The sequence below is a fragment of the Mauremys mutica genome, chromosome 10 (assembly GCF_020497125.1).
Source record: "Mauremys mutica isolate MM-2020 ecotype Southern chromosome 10, ASM2049712v1, whole genome shotgun sequence".
Lineage (NCBI taxonomy): Eukaryota > Metazoa > Chordata > Testudines > Geoemydidae > Mauremys > Mauremys mutica.
The window spans coordinates 43322174-43344245 of record NC_059081.1 but is presented as its reverse complement, the minus strand read 5'-3'; the positions used below and the strand labels follow the sequence as shown (position 1 = coordinate 43344245).

At 39.9% G+C, this 22072-nt stretch overlaps 1 protein-coding gene across 7 annotated transcripts in view; it reads right to left on the bottom strand.

The window, feature by feature from the left end:
- Positions 1-22072, bottom strand: part of OSBPL6 (oxysterol binding protein like 6) — a 194992-nt gene that overhangs the window by 41153 nt on the left and 131767 nt on the right. For all 7 annotated transcript variants that reach the window (XM_045031682.1, XM_045031680.1, XM_045031684.1 and 4 more), the window contains 3 exons: positions 18256-18330; positions 14288-14453; positions 3379-3509 (listed from right to left, as the gene is read on the bottom strand). In XM_045031682.1, the coding sequence (XP_044887617.1) occupies positions 3379-3509; positions 14288-14453; positions 18256-18330 (372 nt within the window). The remainder of the gene's footprint in view (positions 1-3378; positions 3510-14287; positions 14454-18255; positions 18331-22072) is intronic.

Sequence of the window (22072 nt, the reverse complement as noted above, 5' to 3'; positions counted from 1 at the left end):
ATTATTGATGATCTCCTAGTTAAGTCAGGATGGTTTCTTGCCATACTTCCTATCTTTCCTACACAGTGGGATAGTTAAGTATCAGAGGGGCAGGGGCGGCTCTACAAATTCCGCCGCCCCAAGCAGTCATGCCCGGGAGGCGCCCCCGAGCCGCGGGAGCAGCGGACCTCCCGCAGGCATGACTGCGGAGGGTCCGCTGGTCGCGCGGCTCGGCTGGACCTCCCGCAGCTGCGGGCGGTTCGCAGGTCCGGCGGCTCCGGTTGAGCTGCCGCAGGCATGCCTGCGAGAGGTCCAGCCGAGCCGCGGGACCAGCGAACCGTCCGCAGTCATGCCTGCGGGAGGTCCACTGGAGCCGCCGGCCGAGCGTCCCCTCCGCAGTCATGCCTGCGGCAGGTCCGCTGCTCCCGGGGCTCCGGTGGACCTCCCGCAGGCATGACTGCGGCAGGTCCGCCGGCCCAGCCTGCCGCCCCCCCGGGAAAGGGCCGCCCCAGGCGGGTGCTTGCCCCGCTGGGCTCTGGAGCCGGCCCTGCAGAGGGGTAGCCGTGTTAGTCTGGATCTGTAAAAGCAGCAAAGAATCCTGTGGCACCTTATAGACTAACAGACGTTTTGCAGCATGAGCTTTTGTGGGTGAATACCCACTTCGTCGGATGCAAGTGGGATAGTTTTCTCTTGTGCCCTTAATAATGTATCTTTGAAACACTGCGAACTCTCTTGACCCATAGACTGGGGAACACTGCTCTAGAGAATAGCAGTAATTTGTGTTAGCAGAAACTTTCCAATCTTAACTGTTTCCTGACAATAGGATACACATCGGTAGTTCTTCACCCCTTTTCCCTATAACTATGCCTCCTTTTTCTTTCTCACCCTGGTATCTGCACAGCACTTGCCCAAACTCCACCATACATTCTATACTCCCGTCCTTTTCATGCTCTCATGCTGAAGGGAAAGATAGGAGAAACAAACAGTTGCAGGATGCGAGAGGGTATGCCTCCGGGTCGGCAGTACTGAAATGAATGTGTGCATGCAAACACATTTATTCAGATCCAACTGATATATTTGAATGCATGTGTTCATTTCAAGACACCGTGTGCATTCAAAGCCTCATGAATAAACTAATAACAAAGGAATTCAATTGACTCAAACCCATGGTATTTATTAACTTTTCTTTTTTTTGTTTGTTTGTAAGATTCAACCAGCTCTAGGTTAGCCAAAGTGCATACTGCATATAAGTATAGAAATATACATGCACAACAGCAGTGAACTCAAGAAGACTAAAGCACATTATGTACTGCTTCCTATTATCTCTCTCCCCCACCCCACCCCCAACATGACTCACCAGTTGCCTCAGAGCTGATCTGTACATATCCAGGGACTCATTACTAAGACTAGAACTGGGCATGGAAAAAATCAACTCTCTTGAGCTTTATTTATAAATATACATGGGATGTGGATAATAAAAAGTGTAAGTGCAGGAGAGAAACTATGAATGTCAAATTCTTATTCTTCTGCTTCTTTTAAAATGTACCTGGATTTAGTGTTTGTGACAGCTGCTAGAGTGAGAGGTCTAACGACTGAAGTCCTTCATTTATCAGTAAAACAGGTATTACACAGTTTGAGTTTCCCCATCACATAAACCTGAACTGGAAGTATCACCACTAGGGAAGGGAAATTAGCTCAATTTCCATTTCCTCTTCACTGAGACCATCAACCAGGATTTCCCATTGTCACAATGACTTCTGTTAAGAGGACATCTGGATTCTAGGAACTGGAATGAGAGGCCATCAACCCATTTCACAGCAAACAGCTATAAATCACTATTGATCTGGGTTAGATTTGTATCAGTGACCCAGAAGAGAAACATTCCTTATTAGAGCTGAGCAAATAATTGATTTTTTAGGTCAAGGGCCGAACCAAAAAAAAAAAATCTGAAAAAAAAAATGCGGTTCTCGTTTAGAACTGAAACTGAATTTTTTCCCCTCACCAAAACAAAAATAGATACAATTTCAAATAAAAATGTTGAGTCAAAACAACATTTTGAAACAAAATGGTTCATTTAGAAAATGTCAGCATGAATCATTTTCACTTAAAAAAAAAAATTCCCCTCGTTTCTTTATTCGGCCAAAGCTGTTCACCAAATCCTACCTGAAATTACAAATAGTTGTGATAACCCTGAAATGGCATTTTTCAGCAAATTTACTATGTGGCCAAAAAAATTGTACCCTTCTCCTGTCCCGTTATCTTTACATCTACTAACATAGCAAATCTTACAGTAGAAAGATAACAGTTTAGGAAAGTAATTTGGGTAAATTACAGTTTGTATTTAAACTTGCATGTTCTTTGCTATTTCTTACATGCTTAGTGTTCCCTGCTAGTCCATGTTTCTTCAGAGTGAAGGTATTAGAAGAATACCCTAGGCCCTGATTACCCTTGAAAAACTAGGCACCTCTTCTTGACCCATGAATTCTAGAAGTGGGATTATTTTGCAAGGTGAGTAAATCAGACTGAACTGATTTAACGTACACTTTCTCATTCCTGTATTACATAAACTGAACCTGGTTTTCAGATTACATTTTTAGAATTAAGATAATTATTAAAGAGCCTATTATCCTGACTGGCTTTCAGTGAAAGATTTTCAAAAGCACTCAGCATTGGCCAAACTCTGCTCCCGCTGAAGTCAATGGTAAAACTCCCTTTGACATCAGTGGGAGCACTGATTGGCCAACACTAAGTGCTTTTGGAAATCCCACCTTAAAGTTACACATTCAATATACTGCAATTAAACTTCATTAATATTGGTTTGTGGGAGGCTAGGAATGGCAAGAAACCTAATCCCTGGATTACATTCTCATACATGTAAATTGCTCACTTTTTTTTGCCCATAATCATTTTTGCAATTGGAGTAATGGATTTATGGAATGTATCTGTGAATGATCATTCATCATTTTTAAATTAATGTAGGAAAACTGAATTAAAAAATAACCTTGAATGTGCTGTCAGTGGTTTTAAGAAATATATCTAAGATTTTCATATAAAATATTTCATACCTCAGATCTATCTCAGACACTAAACACAATGAACACACACAAGGAAATAAGAGACACTTAATCTTTCACATCTACATTTCTTAGTTTTCTTGGGACTCATTCAGATTGCTCCTGCTTTCTAACACATTTGCAACAAAAAGCCAAGGGTGGAGGAGAAGCTGGTTTGAATTTACCACTATCACATTTTGTTATTTAAGTTTTAATGAGAAAATATCTGGCTACAAGATTTGGCATTTTCCATGCCATCTCTGGAAATGGCAAATACAGTATAGACAACAGGCATTTGGCAAGTCATAGAATTCCACTTGTGCTTGAAATCAAAGCAAGGGCATACCTGAGAAAGTGATTGTCTGAGGCGTGTTATTTGTGAATTGTGGCCTGTAACGTCCTGTTCTGAAACCATCTGCTTAAGCTTCTCCTTCTCAATAGCTATGCTGTTAAAGGCAGACTTCAAAAGAGAATGAACTGGGGGAAAGAAAAACAAATATTTCCTGAGACAAAGTACTACACTTTGCTTGTAATCAATAATAAAGGTTGTGACACCTCCCTTCCCCCACTCCCCAAATTTACAGAAATAAGAAACTAAGGCCCAAATTTTCAAGAGTTGGTGCCCAAGTAGATTGCATACATGCATCAGTTGAGATTGGCACACACACACACACAATGTGAGTGTGCACAAATACTTGTCTTACGTGCACATACTGGTGGCTGTGCATATGCAAGTTCGATAGGTGTAAAAGTGTGCATGTTCTTTTGAATATTTGGGCTAAAGCTATTTTTTCCCCTTTTGTAAAGCAAATCACCCTGTTCCTTAATTTTACTCTTCAAATAGTGTTGCATGTATGTCACATCTGCATTTATGTTCTGCAATGATTTAATACTGCATTAATAAAGAGGATTACTTTGATCTTGAAACAGAACCTTTGATGATCTAACACTGTGGAGGGACGCAGTGGGTAGTATGTTTTTCCCATTTTATGTATTAGCCAACATTACAGTACACAGAGCCCATACAACGTAAGTTGTGTAAGACTGTTTGCAGCTCTTGTGTCACTGCTGCATAAACATCACTGCATGGTGTTACATTGTGATTATTTCAAATCCAATTATTTAAAGCCTTCCTTCAAAAACAAACAAACAAAAAGAAACCCATCACTAGGAAAAATAACACTTCTGATCATTGCTAAATGTGATTTAGCCATGCATTCCTTGTTATTAGAAACACCCTTGTGTTTTCCAAAAAAACCTTTAAAATAAAACAATTTCTTTTTCATTAAGTATATGCAACACTTGAAATAATCAGCCCATGTGCTCAGAAATGGAACATTAACATATGGGAAACTTTTCTGAATAACAGTTTGACAATTTCAACAAAGAAACGCACAGGATGAAGGAAAATAAACTTTGACCTTTCCCATACATAAAATGTATGCCGCTGTTTCTTTTTTAGAATTATGAAACATTAAGGAATAAAAACCTTATTTCAAGAAAATTCTGCCTCTCATCTCTTACCTCTCCCCAATTTTTATAGGGTTTTTTAATTATTGCCCCCTAGATTCACAGTACAGAATCAAGAAATACAAAGTGACTACTGAAACCATACTAATTAGACATGAATCACTGAAATGATCACTGCTTCCTATTCAAATTCTTGAAGACAGAATAAAATGCGGCGCTAACTGCTCCTGTGTGAGCTTAAAAAGCTCCCTTTCCTTCTCTTCATGAAAGTGTTTTCCTTCATTAAACACTTGTACCTCTCCATATTTCTGTAAGTATAGACATTATTAGCTCTCTTTAAAATAAATTTTATAGATTTCTAGATGTTTATTCCCATTCAGATAGAAAGCTCTTGATCTTAAATCTTAGCTTTGTTCATCCCAAATTTTTATGACAGGTCTGAAAAATGTGACCCAAAATGTGGATGTTACATATGGAAGGCCAAATTCTCTGCCTCATAAATAAGAGACAATTCCATTGAATTCAATATTCTCACTTATGTCAGCAATAAATTTAATCTGGTATTTATAAATACACTTATCATTTCATGATCAAATTAAACACAAGTCATTGCATATTAAAATAGAATTGCCTAAAAATGCATGTATTCTCGGTTCAAAATGTACATTTTATATCAGATGCATCAAGTTAATCAATTATGGTCCCTGGTCTGCAAGTACAAAGTTCAGTTGCTTGGGACATATTTTTTGTGTAAAATGAGTTCAACATATTTCAAGTCTCAAGTCTCTCTCCCTGCCCTCCCTCCCACATGTTTCAAACATACTCTTCTTTTAGGGGAATAATTCACACACCCCTTTGTCTATTGCTGGTCCCATGAGCTTGCCAACACGATAAACCAGCCATCCCCAGACTTACTGATTTATCTAGTAAAATGTTTTCAATTATGTTGGGGCCCAATCCAATTCCTATTGAAGTCAATGGGAGTCTCTGCATCGATCTCAATGGATGCTGGATCAGGCCTTTAATTAATTGCTTGTGTGACCCTAAGAACTCCTCCAGTGCCAACTGGCAAGGGGGTTATAAGAATATCCTGATCCTGGTAAGTACATTCTGGTTCACCAAAGAATATCATAGACAGGTCATCTAGTCCAGTCCCTGGCACTGAGGCAGGATTAGGTATTATATAAATCATTCCTGACAGATGTTCCGCATTGGAGATTTCTAAGAACAGGCTAGATGGAGATTCTACAGCCTCCCTATGTAATTTGTTCTAGTGCTTAGTAACCCTTACACTTAGGAAGTTTTTCCTAAAGTCTAACATAAATCTCCCTTGCTGCAGTTTAAGCCCATTACTTCTTTTCCTGCCCTCATTAGTTAAGGAGAACAATTTATTACTGTGGCAAGGTGGACTAGGTCTGGAGGCCCCCTGCTGGAGGCCTCGCTGCCATGCATCATCCTGTCCCAGAACAGAGCAATGAGAAGTCCTCCAGGTATCCTAGAGTGGCTGCAGAAGAACAGCCAATCAGAGGGGCTGCTGGAGTGACCAATAAAGGTCCAGAAAAGCCAGATAAAAGGCAAGCAGCAGAGCAGCGCCTTCAGTTGCTGTGTAGAGCTTGAAGAGTGAAGACTGGGTGACTGACTAGCTGGCTGGAAAAACAGCAGTACTGCAGACAGGACTGAAGCCCAGGGAAGGTTGCTGAAGACTGGGTGCCTGGCTGGTGGGAAGAGCAGCAGAACCAGCAGAAGGTCAGTGCGGACAGGCTGAAGCCCGGTGGGACTGAGCACAGAACCTGTGCAGGCCAGTGAGGGAACCGAGATGGGTCCCGCTGGTCTGGTTGAAGACTGAGCCCAGGGAGGCCTGCTGAAACACCACCAGCTGCGGGTACTGAGATGGGCCCTGGCTGGGTGGCTGAAGAAGGCAGTGCCTCTGGGAGAAGCCTTAGAGCAGAGGTTGGCAACCTTTCAGAAGTGGTGTGCCGAGTCTACATTTATTCACTCTAATTTAAGGTTTTGCATGCCAGTAATACATTAACGGTTTTAGAAGGTCTCTTTCTATAAGTCTATAATATATAATTAAACTATTGTTGTATGTAAAGTAAATAAGGTTTGTAAAATGTTTAAGGAGCTTCATTTAAAATTAAATTAAAATGCAGAGCCCCCTGGACTGGTGGCCAGGACTCGGGCAGTGTGAGTGCCGCTGAAAATCAGCACAGGTGCCATAGGTTGCCTACCCCTGCCTTAGAGCTACGGCCTCACACCAGGGCCAAGATAAGAACTTGGACTGTATATCCCGGAATGCGGGACAGCGTATGCGGTTCAGCTGCAGGGCTGAGTCACTGAAGACTCTCCAAGAGAACCATCAGCTGGGGGAGGGGGGTACTCATGAGAGGCGGGTGCCACCTCGATGTAAGAACTAAAATGAAAAGCAGGCTCACACACAACCAATGAGGGGCTGCCTGTGAGAGGTGGGTGCCGCCCCATGAAAAAGACTGGAATTGCAGGCATATCGGCCAAAGAAAGGGGGTGCTCACAAGAGGCAGGTGCTGACCCGGTTACAATTACCCTCCTTTTTCTAACAACTTTTAACATACTTGATGACTGCTATCATGTCCCCCCCTCAGTCTTCTCTTCTCCAGATGAAACAAACTCAATTTTTTTCAATTTTCCCTCATAGGTCTTGTTTTCTAAACCGTTAATTTTTTTTTGTTCTCCTCTGGACTTTTGCCGATTTGTCCACATCTTTCCCAAAGTGTCGTGCACAGAACTGGCCACAGAACTCCAGCTGAGGCTGATCAGTGCTGAAGAATTACTTCCGATGTCTTGCTTACAACACTCCTGCTAATACATCCCAGAATATTTGCTTTGTTTGCAACGGTATTACATTGTTGGCTTATATTTAGTTTGTGATCCTCTACAACCCCCCAGTACTCCTTTCTCAGCAGTCATTTCCCATTTTGTATTTGTGCAATTGTTTATTCCTTCTTAAGTGTAGTACTTTGCATTTGTCCTTATTGAATTTTATCTTCTTTATTTCAGACCATTTCTCCAGTTTGCCAAGATCATTTTGAAATCATGTGTGATCTCAAGTGAAAGCCAGGGTCACGCTGGTCATTAATATCATTGTGAAATGTATGTACACATACTATATGCGGAGTTATGTACATTTACTGAAAACATGCTCCTAACGTCTGTATCAAGGCAGAGTTGGTAAACGGGTTTTCTGTCAAACAAAAGATTGTTATTCACCTGTCTCTCTCTGGCATGTAAATTAAGCATTGTAAGTTAACACAATGGAGAGTCATTAACAAAGGAAATCAATGGGTCAGGAAAGGGTGTGTGTGAAATTAACAGGGAGGCAGCACACACAAGCATAAGCTACTGGGGTCATCCTGTCTCTGAGGTACAGACAATGAACTTCTGGAGATATAAGGAGAAGGTAAGGGTGACATCCCTTGAGCCTGCACCTAGGAAATAATTGGGCAATGCGATTACATTCATGAAAATGAGATCACAACATACCCTGGTTGGAAACACTGCAAAGGCTATTTGGGTGAAATAAACTTCTATAGACAGGAGGTTAGCCTGTTAAGTTTAGGCTCTAGAAATTGTGTTATGATTTTGATTTATATGTAATCTTTGTTTCCATAATCCTTTCTCATTATCTCTTGAATCTCAAATCTTTGATAATAAATTTGTTATCTTCACTATAAATATATCTGAGTTCTTTGGCATTACACAAGGAGCTGATCCTGAGTTTAATCATACAAGCTGGTGTGTGCACTGTTCCTTTGTGGACAGCGGATCTGGTATTACTGAGAGTATACAGTAGATAAGGGGCTGGCCAGTACAGGGGAATGGTCCCAGGGGACTGAGGGACCAAGGTGTACCTATTATTAACCTGCAAATCAAACACAGGAGTGGCAGAGTGCAGAGGAGATTGATTGTTTGGGTGGCTAACAGGCTAGCGGTGTCAGTGACCTAACACCAAATTAAGCTCAAGCAAGTCTTCCTCTTGCTGGAGGCAGCGGGTAACAAAGTGACTCACAAACCACCACAGAAAGGAGTCCAGGAGAGGTGGCTGTATTTTAAAGAAGCCTTATTGAGGGCGCAGGAACAAGCCATCCCGATGTGCAGAAAGAACAGCAAATATGGCAGGCGACCTGCTTGGCTTAACAGATAAATCTTCGGTGAGTTTAAACACAAAAAGGAAGCTTACAAGAAGTGCAAACTTGGACAGATGACAAGGTAGGGGTATAAAAATATTGCTCAAGCGTGCCTGGGTGTAATCAGGAAGGCCAAAGCACAACTGGAGTTGCATCTAGCAAGGGATGTGAAGGGTAACAAGAAGGGTTTCTACAGGTATGTTAGCAACAAGAAGGTGGTCAGGGAAAGTGTGGGACCCTTACTGAATGGGGGAGGCAACCTAGTGACAGATGATGTGGAAAATGCTGAAGAACTCAATGCTTTTTTTGCCTTGGTCTTCATAGACAAGGTCAGCTCCCAGACTGCTACACTGGGCAGCACAGTATGGGGAGGAGGTGAGCAGCCCTCAGTGGTGAAAGAACAGGTTAAGGACTATTTAGAAAAGCTGGACATGTACAAGTCCATGGGGCCAGATCTAATGCATCCAAGGGTGCTGATGGAGTTGGCTGATGAGATTGCAAAACCATTGGCCATTATCTTTAAAAGTCAGGGTGATCAGGGGAGTCCTGGGCAACTGGAAAAAGGCAAATATAGTGCCCATCTTTTAAAAAGGGAAGGAGGAGAATCCAGGGAACTACAGACTGGTCAGCCTCACTTCAGTCCCTGGAAAAATCATGGAGCAGGTCCTCAACAAATCCATTTTGAAGCAATTGGAGGAGAGGAAGGTGATCAGGACCAGTCAACATGGATTCACTAAGGGCAAGTCATGCCTGACCAACCTGACTGCCTTCTACAATGAGATAACTGGCTCTGTGGGCATGGCGAAAGTGGTGGACGTGATATACCTTGACTTCAGCAAAATTTTTGATACAGTCTCACACAGCAAGTATTCTTGCCAGCAAGTTAAAGAAGCATGGATCGGATGAATGGAATAGAATGTGAATAGAAAGCTGGCTAGCTAGTTGGGCTCAACGGGTAGCGACCGACGGCTCAATATCTAGTTGGCAGCTGTTATTAAGCGGCGTGCCCCAGGGGTCTGTCCTGGGGCCGGTTTTGGTCAACATCTTCATTAATGATTTGGATAATGGGATGGATAGCCCTCAACAAGTTTACAGATGACACTAAGGTTGGGGGAGAGGTAGAAACGCTGGAAGGTAGGGATAGGGGCCAGTGTGACCTAGACAAATTGGAGGATTGGGCCAAAAGAATTCTGAGGTTCAACAAGGACAAGTGCAGAGTCCTGCACTTAGGACGGAAGAATCCCATGCACTGCTACAGGCTGGGGACTGACTGGCTAAGCGGCTGTTCTTCAGAAGTGGACCTGAGGATTACAGTGGACGAGAAGCTGGATATGAATCAACAGTGTGCCCCTGTTGCCAAGAAGGCTAATGGCATATTGGGCTGCATTAGTAGGAGCATTGCCAGCAGATTGAGGGAAGTGATTATTCCCCTCTATTCAGCACTGGTGAGGCCACATCTGGAGAATTGCGTCCAGTTTGGGGGCCCTCATTACAGAAAGCATGTGGATAAATTGGAGAGAGTCCAGAGCAGGGCAATGAAAATGATTACGGGGCTGGGGCACATAACTTAAGAGGAGAGGCTAAGGGAACTGGGCTTATTTAGTCTGCAGAAGAGAAGAGTGAGGGATTTCATAGCAGCCTTCAACTAGCTGAAGAGGGATTCCCAGGAGGATGGAGCTTGCCTGTTCTCAGTGGTGGCAGATGACAGAACAAGGAGCAATGGTCTCAAGTTGCACTGGGGGAGGTCTATTAGGAAAAACTATTTCATTAGGAGGGTGGTGAAACACTGGAATGGGTTACCTAGGGAGGTGGTGGAATCTCCATCCTTAGAGGTTTTTAAGGCCCGGCTTGACAAAGCCCTGACTGGGATGATTTAGATGGGGTTGGTCCTGCTTTGAGCAGGGGGTTGGACTAGATGACCTCCTGAGGTCTCTTACAACCCTAATCTTCTATGATTCCATGAGTCTGTTTTTTTCTTTTTCCAAATCTCAGGTTTCTTCCAAGTAATACCTGTGCAGCTACCGTGATATATAGTGGCTTCCCTACATCAATACCATTGACTATCACGGTACTGCCAATCACAAGCAGTCAGAAATCACAAGTCAGCTCTTCAAAAACCATCAGGCCATCTTAAAAATCATGATTTTTAAAACAGGCCTTCTGCTGCTGAACATTTAGGGATCATGCTTTCAAGTTTTTCTCCAAATCATAAGGGCCTAGAAACTTACCCCCGTCTTCCTTTTTTAAATGAAAGCTGGGATTCTCATACAATCAGGTGACTTCAGGAACTGGGGCTTTAAGAAAACCACTAAATATTGTGAGACTTGTGATGAAATCATGAGAGTTGGCAACACTACTTCATATTTTTTTCAATTTGCCTCCAATTCCCACCCTACAAACTCTGAATCATCTAGCTCTGCTGCATCAAATCCAGCAGCAACAGCACTCTAGACTCTGCATCACTTGTCAGCACTGTCAGAGCAACTATGGCAGCCTGGCTCTCAACTAATTTCATAGAGGTGTGGGCTGGATTTCAGCATCAACCAGACCACATCTGCTCTAGGCTCTCACTTTTGACAGCTGTGGTTAAAATAAGTACAAGAAATGTAAAATGTGACTTTAATTGTTTAACAAGCCAACAAAGCCACAAAATGACTCCTGGACTGAGAGAGTTAATGCTCTCGGAGGGTTACTGTATAGCCACATGTTAAGTAACCATCCTTAAATGTTTAATGGTTAAGAATAAGAATCTTTCCCCAGAACTTGACCTGTAATGATTCTTCCCTGTGAATCAGAGTTAAACCATTGTTTCAGCATGGTTTTAGGGTTACAGCTTTTATTTGAGACATGCAGCCAAGGTCCACACCATTTGTGATTATGACACTTGTTGCCAAGAGTACAGCTGTTAACCCATGTATTCTGATCAAATTTCAAACTAGGTAATTACATTTTGTTTACCTAAATCCCTGCTTTAGTTTCAACTGGGCACAGTATTTTTCCATTTCGTGTCCTAACCTGTTGTTTAAGATAACTGTAGTCCATCTCAGAGATGAATACATTTCAAAAAGGTACTATATTTTGTTTCCTACTTGTGTTCCTTTGTGTCACAGATCAGGAAAATCAATATAGAGGCTGTTGGTTTCATAATGTTGTGTGAGAAATCCTTTAAAGCATTAATATTTCAAGTTTGACATGCTTAAAATTATAAAGTAATCAGGAATATAAGAAGAATTTATACTTGAATATTAATATGCATTTATTTAAAGCCATACATTTAATATTATTTTGTATGTATTCATGTGAGCCCTTACTTTTAGGCGTATTTAAGGGGAACTGCTTGTTCAAAGACATTAAATTGTAAGCAATAGGACTGTTACATTTTATGCTTTACTCCTAGTTAATTCTAGAATAAATGAGACTTCTTATTTAACTATTACCTAAGAGGAAACTCGAGGAACCAAAGGCAGTAACCTCGCAATGAGCCCACTGAAGAAACACTAGTTTGGACTATTTATGGAAGCTATTTTCACTCTTTCAGGCTAAAAAACTAATGAAAAATGATGATGCATGACTGTTTAAAGTTCATCTTAAAATACAATACATTAAATCTTGGAACCAGCAAGGAGGCTAGTCAAATGGAAATAACTTCCACTAATATTAGGAGAAAAAAAAAGATTATTCAAACCTGCTTGTGTTCTTATATTATATACACACACACACGTTATTATACATAAGTGTATACACACACACCACTATAGACATTTTTATGACCCCACTAAAGGAAAAAATATAAGTTCAGTAGATATGGAAAGTCAACCAAGACACAAGATGATTGAGATCTTTAGTCATGTTATAAATTACATGAAGCTTTTAAAGAAAGATTATTATTTAGCCAATTCCCCATTGAATCTATTGTTTATGGGACATCAGCAAAGTGATATGTCTAGAAGTTATACTATAGACTGTGTACCACTAGAGTGATGCAGCCCTGAGAGTACAGATGTCAATAAATACTTGCCACATCGTGTGTAGACAATGGAAAACGAACATTTCAAAACAAAAATATAGGAGTGTACTTATAATCAGAAAAGTGTGTGTAAAGCGGACATTAGCCAGTTCAGTATTTCTTCCTTCTCAATGGCCTCCAGTTCTTATTTTCTCAGTTTATAACTAAAGAAAAAATTTTTTTCCTAACTGCTGGCTCTGCAAATTATATGTGGGAAATTTTCAAACAAGCACCTTTGTGCTTTTCTCCCATACTGCCCCTCAGGCTTGGGAGAAGGCTCCTTGTTAACATCCACAAAACTAACTCTGCCAGGAAGCCTACAAAACTTGACAAATCAATAGGCTGCTAATGTGCTGAGACCACAGTCTATCATGGTAACTGACATTGTCTCATTGTTTCCTTGTACTCCCCCCGCACCTATCTGGTTGTAGACATCTGTTGTCTTTTGTCTAATACTTAGATTGTAAGATGTTTGGGGCAGGGACTTTTTTGTTCTATGTTGGTTCAGCTCGTAGTCCTGGTCTGTGACTGGGGCTCCTAAGTGCTACAATAATACAAATAATAAATAATAAAATCAGATTATTCTTTCTACCTTATCACCAGTAATAAAGATTGTACAATGAGAACTAAGTAGACACACTGGAAAAGGTGAGCAAGGCACAATGCAATCCAGCTCATTTTTCCATGGAGATAAATAGATCTGGCTTTCAAACAAGCTTAATTCATCCCATTCCTGATTTTCATTAAATGTCTCCAAAAGTGGAATGCCCCAAAACTGATATTTGTTGCTGTCTGAATCTCTAACAAACTGTTCTTTGATGCACTTTGACCATCATTCAATCTTAACCCATTCAGCATCATGTGTGAACTCTGTAGACAGAGGCAAAAAGCAAAAAATAAATAACACTAAAAGACATTGTAAATTATATAGTATTACACAAAAGACAGAGAAATGGCCACAGTGCATGTATGATAATAGCCACAACAGTACGTGCATTAGTAAGCTATCAGTAAATGGCTTAGGTATGAAATATGAAGCAAGATCTTTCAGCCACCTGAGAAGTGCATCAATTCCTGCACGTGCTGGTGTGACTTATGTATGACTCCTTCATTTTATATTACACTATTTTAAAACCCTTTTTAAAAACCTAAATTTTCAGCCTACAAGCCAGTCATTCATTGGTAATACAGTGTAAAGTTTCTGAAATCCATTCTTGTACGAGCAGGACATTTTTTAACTTCCATTGGTGTGCCATGCATAAAGTTGTACAAGATCATGAGAGACAGTGGAATTTCATTTATCCTAGGAGAAAAAACACAGGCTTCTATAAAAAGGAAAAAATGTGTGCAAATTCAGCCAAGTTTTGCAAGCCCCGGTAATGGTTCAGGAGGTTCACAAAATCTCCAATGACATAGGATTCACCTATTCCTATATATGTACCTGAGGTATAGAAAATATTTTTAAAAATAAACATATATGATCTTCATCTGAAACAGATATGAATAAAAGATTCTCATACAATTTATATTTGATCCAGACAAAAGTTCCGACCATGAACCGTGCAAATGTAAAAATAGCAGTTTTTGTAAGATGCAGATTGTACATTTTTAGTTACCTTTCTGTGCCATGAGGCAAAACTCTTCTTGAAGTTTGATGTACTCCATGGAGCATTCCAAGGGATCAGCTACCTGGCTTGGGGGAGTCTGAAATTCGATGTCTACACAAAGATTGGGGTTGGATGAGTGCAGGCGAACCGGTGACATTGTAGCACTGAAAGGGACCTACAGGGAGATTCAACAACGAAAATAGCTACTGTATAGGACTGTATCCACCTTCCACGGAATACACTGAATAAAAACATCACACACTTTATTCACAGAACAAAACACAATAGTTTCACCATGAGAGATTTAAAAAATTATGAGAATATATATCTTTTGGTGTCTGAAATTTCAGTAGTTGTACAAAATTTGCCAGGTCTCTTAAAATCCTTCAGTGAAACATAGACCAGTGATAGAGAGAGAGAAAGAGGTGCACTTTAGCTCTGACTATAGCATTTACACTAACATAGCATTTCATAAGATTTGGCAGAGTACTGGAAAATTAAACCATTAATGTTGCTTTACATTCTGACCTTTGGTACCCTATAAAGAATGATTTGGTGGTCACAATACCAACATTTTAAATGTATTAGTTTCTCCATCAACCTGGAAATATGGCTAAATATTCTCACAGAGAATATTTGCAGACTTTGAAGAGTGTTGGTAAACCCTGAGATTATTATTCAGCTAACTGAAATTCACTTTATAATTCATCTGCAGATCACACAATTCAGAAAATCACGTAGGCTCTTTTTGTAAATGAAAGCTCTTTTTAACAAAAAACAAAACAAAAAATCATTTTCAGTTAAAGCACTCCTACTATAAAATTCAGTAAAAGAGATATTTTACCAAGTCATATTAAGTCTCTTGTATCAAACAGAACAAATAGGCTTCTTTTTCCACTTTTCTTTCTCCCTCTATATTTTTGCACATATAGTAAATGTGTATATATATACACATATATAATGTGTTTGTGTATTTTATCTACAATGTAAATATATGTAACATTTATGTATCATATAGTTGCATATGAAATTCTATATATACACATATATAAAAAATGCTTTATTTGCATTGTATTACATTATATACACACACACATTTTTATATATACCTATATATAAACACCTGACTCCTGGAGCCCAATTTTCAAACGTGAGTGTCAAAGTTAAGGCATTCAGAATCTTATTTTGGCACTCAGATAAGAGTTAAACACTTAAATATCTATTTTAGGCATTCAAGCACTGATTAGATTCCTCCAGTGCAGAAGCTGAAAACCCACATTCTAGAGTGTAATTTATGTAGCCAAATATGAAAAATGGGCCCAAAATATAGATTGTTTTCTGAAACTTCCTACAGAGCAGCAGGCAATATAAAAAGTCATATTACTATAGACTTTATCAACAGATTAGTTAAACTACCATGAACACTAGCGATGGATCATTAGTTTGTTAACTTGATTAGCTGACGGGGCTGGAGAATAGCTTTTTTGATCTTTTCAGGGAACTGTGCCCAATCACTATATTATATGTTTCTGACTCCCTGGTGGAATCTTCCAACTCCTCTTAGATAACTTTATCATATTTCATTCCACCCCTCAGTACACTATATCAGCGTATCTTCCTTCATTCACCCTTCCCAGATTTCCAGATATCTACTGTGTGCAAAATAATGGTTTTGTAACACCTGTCCACTGCAAATTTAATTTCTCCTCTAAGCTCCTTTCACATGTTCTTATTTTTAACTATGCAAACAAAGTCAATTTTTCATCTGATTTTATTTTTAGGCTCACACCATGAACAATTTCTTTATTAACAGGGAACAGAGAACAATCCCCTTTCTCCAGCAAACTGCAGCACTATCACAATCCATTCAGCAACCTTCCATTTTGTACTATGCTAACACCATTTCGCTCAACAGTCAACCAGAACTTCCCTATTTTACAAATAGATTCAGACAGTCGTGATTCTTTTACAAAGCCTTTCATTTCTTAGGTCAGAGAATAATATTTGCAGAATCTCCTTGCTAAGAATTCTGTCAACCTATAATCACTCAAGCCCACCAGATACTAGTATCCTCACAACAGAGGAAAATAATGTAAATTAATCTCAAAGGCTTTGCCACCTAGAGGTTAGAAAAATGTACAAGACACACATTGGATACTAGGTTCCAGCACAGACTGAGCAAATACAACCTAGAGCAGTGGTTCCCAACCTTTTCTATTCTGTGGCCCCTTGTTACAGGAGATAAAAGGTTCAGGGCACCCACCCCATCTACTAGAAAGAAAGGGAAAGTAGCTGCAATCACTGGATTTCTTCATGACCCCCAAGTTCAGAACCCCAACTCTAGAGCCTTGTACCTCGGCTGGCCAGGCTGAAAAACTAGATATAAAAACAGGACTCTGTTGAAAACCAGATAATGCATCTGAAATGAGGCTTCCTGGGAAAATAACATTTTAAAATGTCTCCTAGAATCAGCATTTGCATTTTTACAGGCATTTATAATCACACGCTTTGCAGGAAATACCCATTTACATGAAAAAAATAAGTAGACACTTTGCTGACTGCTTGAGAGAACACTACACAGCAGTCAGAAATAAGGAAATAGCTAATTGACATGAACTCTGTTTGTTTCTTCAGCAGAGTTTCCAAGTTACTCCCAACAACAGCTGAAAAAACTCCACGTTAAACCACATCTTTCAGCCACCTGGGCTCCCAACAGACTGAAAAATACTGATTAAACTTTTCCTTATGTTTCTCATCACTAGCATGCTACACCTTCCTCTCCAATTCCCCTCATAACTGGGCACATATTTGTTCTTGGTCACTGCTGTTGTATTTTTCATGTATTCTACTTTTTCTCTTTGCCTTCTCCCACCAATCCCTCTATAGTTTTCCTCATCTCTGTTAAACATAACTTCAAATCTATCCACATTTTCTTTATTTACTTTAACCCTGGGCTTGAAATAACCACTCAGCCAGCATATACAGTCATCCTTCCTGGGCAAGTATTGTCAGCTTTCAGAGAATCTAAGCTTTTATTATAAAAGGTAAGACGTTCCTAGCCCATAGGGTTGGGAAGAGAACCCTTCACATGTGACCTGAGGGTAACACATACAGTGCTGTATTCCTCAGTCTGCACAAACAGCAGCTTCCGTGTCACGACCACTGTTGGGGTGAGCAGCTGCCAAGCTTAAGGTATGTCTACTTAGCAATTAAAAACCAATGGCTGGCCCATGCCAGCTGACTTGAACTCGTGGAGCTTGGGTTGTTTAATTGCAGTGTAAATGTCTGGGCTCAGGCTGGAGCCCGGGTTCTAAGATCCCTGCGAGGTGGGAGGGTCCCAGAGCTTTGTCCATTTCCATTTCCCAACCCCAGATTTTGTGTGTAGCAGTCATATGACTAACAAAATGAAGCAGAGATACTAGTGGTAGTAATATGACTTTTTGGGATTATGGAATGTAAACAAAAAGTGTTTCAAATGAAAAAAGCTTGCCTTATATTATTAAAATATGCAACAGCATAACACAAGGAAATTTCATGCTGGGCTTAACAACAAGCCACCTCACTTCTGCTTTCTTGGTATGTGCTGTTTTCAGAATCCTTTGATGGGATTACATCCTTGAAATTTATGGTTGCTTTTTTATTATTTATATTGTATATGCATACAGAATATGCCATAAATACTGAGGGAACAGGGCCTGATTCTAATATCACTTACACTGGTATAAAGAAGAAGTAATTCATTTCAAGACAATGGAGTTACATTGATATACACATGGTGTAAGTGATACGAGACCCAAGCTCATGAAATTTATTTTCACCTGTCAGGGTTGACTTCACATTCACAAATGGCCTACCCAAAAGTGGGTAATGAGGACACCTGTAGGAAGTGCAGGTGATGTTCTCAGTATTGTTATTACATATTCAAGTTGTACAGCTTCCCGTCTTTAAAACTATCCCTTGATTTTAAATCCACTCACTGTTGTAGCCACAGCTGCTGCTAGTCTCTGCCGGCGTCGTGTTGTGCTGAACTGGCCCTTCAGCGCTGGCCCTTCCTGACAGTGAAGGGGAGAAGAGAAGGGAATAGAAAAAGAGAGGGGCAGGGAAGATGGGACATAGGAAGATGAAAAATGATCAGAGAAGGGAGAGGGAAAGTCTTTAACTGGATTTTAATTTCACTAACTTCACATGTTCTCATGCATGTATGCCAGGGGCTTAAATAGCTAGTTATTTTGCTAAAATTATCTCCAGAGTAGTTAGACTAACATGAACTCACTAATGCTGAAAAATAAATTCTATTAACATTTTTTCATAGTCATAATGCAGTTACAGGATAGCAAAACAAAATGATGCTATGGAATGGCAGAAAACACAAAATAAGAACTTAATATTTTGGGTCATCTGACCATCTATTGTATGAATTTTATAGAGAGCATTTAATTCTGTTTGTGTACGTGCACTATGGTTTGTAAACTAGAAGCTTATGCAGCAGAATCATGGAATGTGCAAGTGTATACTTGAGAGGTTGTTTGCCAATCTAAACATTTCTCTATGGACAGTTCTAGCTCTCTTTGATTTCCTTTTCCACGTTCATTTGTCCAGTTTCCCTCTCTTCAGCACTAAGTTCCTCAATCTCTAATTCCTCTTTCATGTTCATGGATGACGCAGTACAAAACTTCAGTTCATTTCAGTTCTATTGTGGCTCTTCAGAACAACTTAAGTTACCTTAGGTGAAGCAAGAGCAATGAACATGATTTTTTTCTAACAAATACACTTTCACAGGTTCATTTGAGCCACTGGGGCATCTCACAAGGCAAGTTCCCTGAAGTCAACTGATGTCCAATTCAAGATGGCCATCTAGGCTTTAAATTCCACAAAAGTAAAACACCAAAGTCTTCCGCTGAGTCAACCATAAAAGGATCGGTCATAGGTAGGCCTCTGACTAGACTAGGCTTTTTTCGGTTAAGGGAGGGGAGATTATTTCTCCCCGTCCCAGCCTACCCAAACTGCCTCCCAGAGGAGGATGCAATCAGCCCTTTTTATCTTGCCCGCTGGGCCCTGATTGGCTTCCACCCAATTCCAGCCCTTTTAGCTGCTGGGGGACCAATTCTCATTGGTTCCACAAACAGCTGATCCTGGGTTGTGTCTCTAAACAGCTCCCGGAGGTCTAAACGTGCTTCTCTTTTTCCCCAAATGGACACCGGCTTTGGGTAGGATGCACCAAAGCAAGGGGCATCAAATGCCTTGTATACCCTGTCACATATTTTTTTTATTTGCACTACTGAATCCCTGATCCTGAAAAGATTTATACCCAGGTTCAACTTTTAAGTGACTCTGAATGACTTTTTAAAATTCATACTGTTGACATAGAGTCAAGGAAGTAATTTTTTCAATGCAGTATAGCTCCATGCCTGTCACAAAACATTCTCTTTTCACTTTTACCTTCAAGTAATGACATTTGGAGAAATCTCAGCATTTTATAGGACTAGAAAATCTGATTTCCTGCCTATAGGTGTATTTTCTCCTCACGCACAATTCCTATTGTCCATGTGAAAGAAAAGAATACATATACATACATTCCTCCATTCGTCTCCTCCCATTTCAGGCACTGGGATATTTTTAGAACTATACACTTCTATTTATTTAAAATATAGCCTGGGCACCAAATAATTGTTTGAAATAATAAAACAAAAAGAACAACAGTGCAGATTGGTGGCCTGTGAACACTGCTATACATATGTACAAGACACCCTGGTTCGAGAATTAATTCAAATCCTTCACCCCTTGAGCCCAGTAAAATTCAGCTGGTACGTTATAAAGTGATGTGCACGGGAAGACAGCTGCTTCTTATACAGTCTGGCTGATTCTAGTTGCAGCATTGACGACACTGGGAAGGGGAAAAACCCTATGAATCAAATTTATACTCCTGCAGAGTAGTAATTGGCTCAGCCACTATTTTATGTGACACCAGCACTAGAAAAAAAATCTCCTTCAGTGTAAGAAAGATTGTACTGGTTGTAACAGAGATTTTGTTCTATAGCAGAACCCCTTCTTGTAAAAGTCCTGCCAAAAATATCCTCTTATAATTTAGCTACGTGAGAATACACATACTGTGGTTCATAAAGAAAATGTGCTGGTTTTTGCATGCAGGCTAAAATGTAAATGGCAGACGTCATATGGCCTCAAGAATACATTACAAAGTGAGATAACACATGAAATCCCAGTAGTGAACAAGAACATGTAATGTTAATCAGAAGGGGAGTCAAAGTAGCCTTTGGGGATGGAAGGGTCGCTTCGCTTTGGTTCTACTATTATGCTAAGAGCTTTATAACAACAAGCTAACTCTCCAAGATGGCCTAGCACAGAGAATGTAGATAAATATTTTTGTCTATCTTTAAAACAATTTTTATCAGTAAAACAAGCCTGCAATTTTACTATTTTGAGCTAAAAAAAGTCAACTTAAGAGCACTAAAAATGGAACTCTAGTTAGTAAACACAATCTTTTTCTTCTGAAAACCCTTGGCGTATCATGAGAATTACAAATTGACATTTTACTCATAACACAGAAAAAAGAATACAAAAGCCAAGCTTCCCTGTACAAAAGTGCCATTAGCAGAATGACAAAATGTAGATCAACCAGCCTTTTGTGTTAGATAATTTCATTTAGACAAATCTTGGAACATTTTGTATTTTACGGCCTGTTTCTGAAAATAATTTCTCAGGCGTGTAGCCCTTTATCCAAGAAGCATACCCATTGATTAAGTGCTATTCTCTGAAGTAAATGTATGTAGATTTGGGCTGTTAATTTCACAAAAAGGATCTTCAATCCTGCAAACATGCATATGCATAACTTTACTCATGAGATTAGGCTCATTGTAGTCAGTTTGACTACTTGTGTGAGTGAAGTTAAGCACGTGTAGAAGTCTTTGAGAGACTGAGACATAAATTGGTGGAAACATATTCACAGAAACTAAAGCAAGCAGCAAGACTTGTGTCGCAGGATAAAAACATGTGTTTTAATGTATAACTAGAGTGAATATTCCAGAAACATACATTAGTAGGAATACAACAAAAGCAATGTTATTTACAAAAACAGATGTAGAACACAGTACATAGAAATCTAGAAGAGATTTTGTTAGCGTCCATATTGTCTATAGGGATGAGCACAGGAGTAGGAATCTGGGACCCCAATTCTAATTCCAACTCTGCCACTGACACTACATAGAAGTAGTATCAATTTAAATGCAAATACCCTAAATCCACATTTTCAAGCAACTATTACAAGATACAAAGCCAAAGGTACAAAGCCACTCAAATTCATGGATCTGGTATATGTCTACGCTGAAAAGCATTACTGTTTCTTTAAAAAAAAAAAGTTGTTAGATCTTTAAGACAAAGAAAATAAGACCTTTTCCACATGGTTCTATCATTAGGCAATGGAACAAGCTGACAAAGAAGACTGTGGAATTCCACTTAATGGAAATATTCAAGGCTAGATCAAACACCCATCTATTAGGGAAGGCTTATGAATAATAAAGTCCATCCTGTCTACGGCTGTGGGATAGACTCAATATCCCATTAGCAGACCCACACAAGTGTTCTATTCCCCTCCCTAAGGCAAAACCTAACAGGGACAAGCTATCCTAAAAACTCTGGGTTTTTGAGGCAATCACCTCTTAAGATGAAGAGCTTGTCAATACTCATAGTGTTGCATCGATACAGCACCACCACTGTGGCGCTTAGTGAAGACACTATCCATCTGACAGAAGAGCTTCTCCCATCGGCGCAGGTACTCTA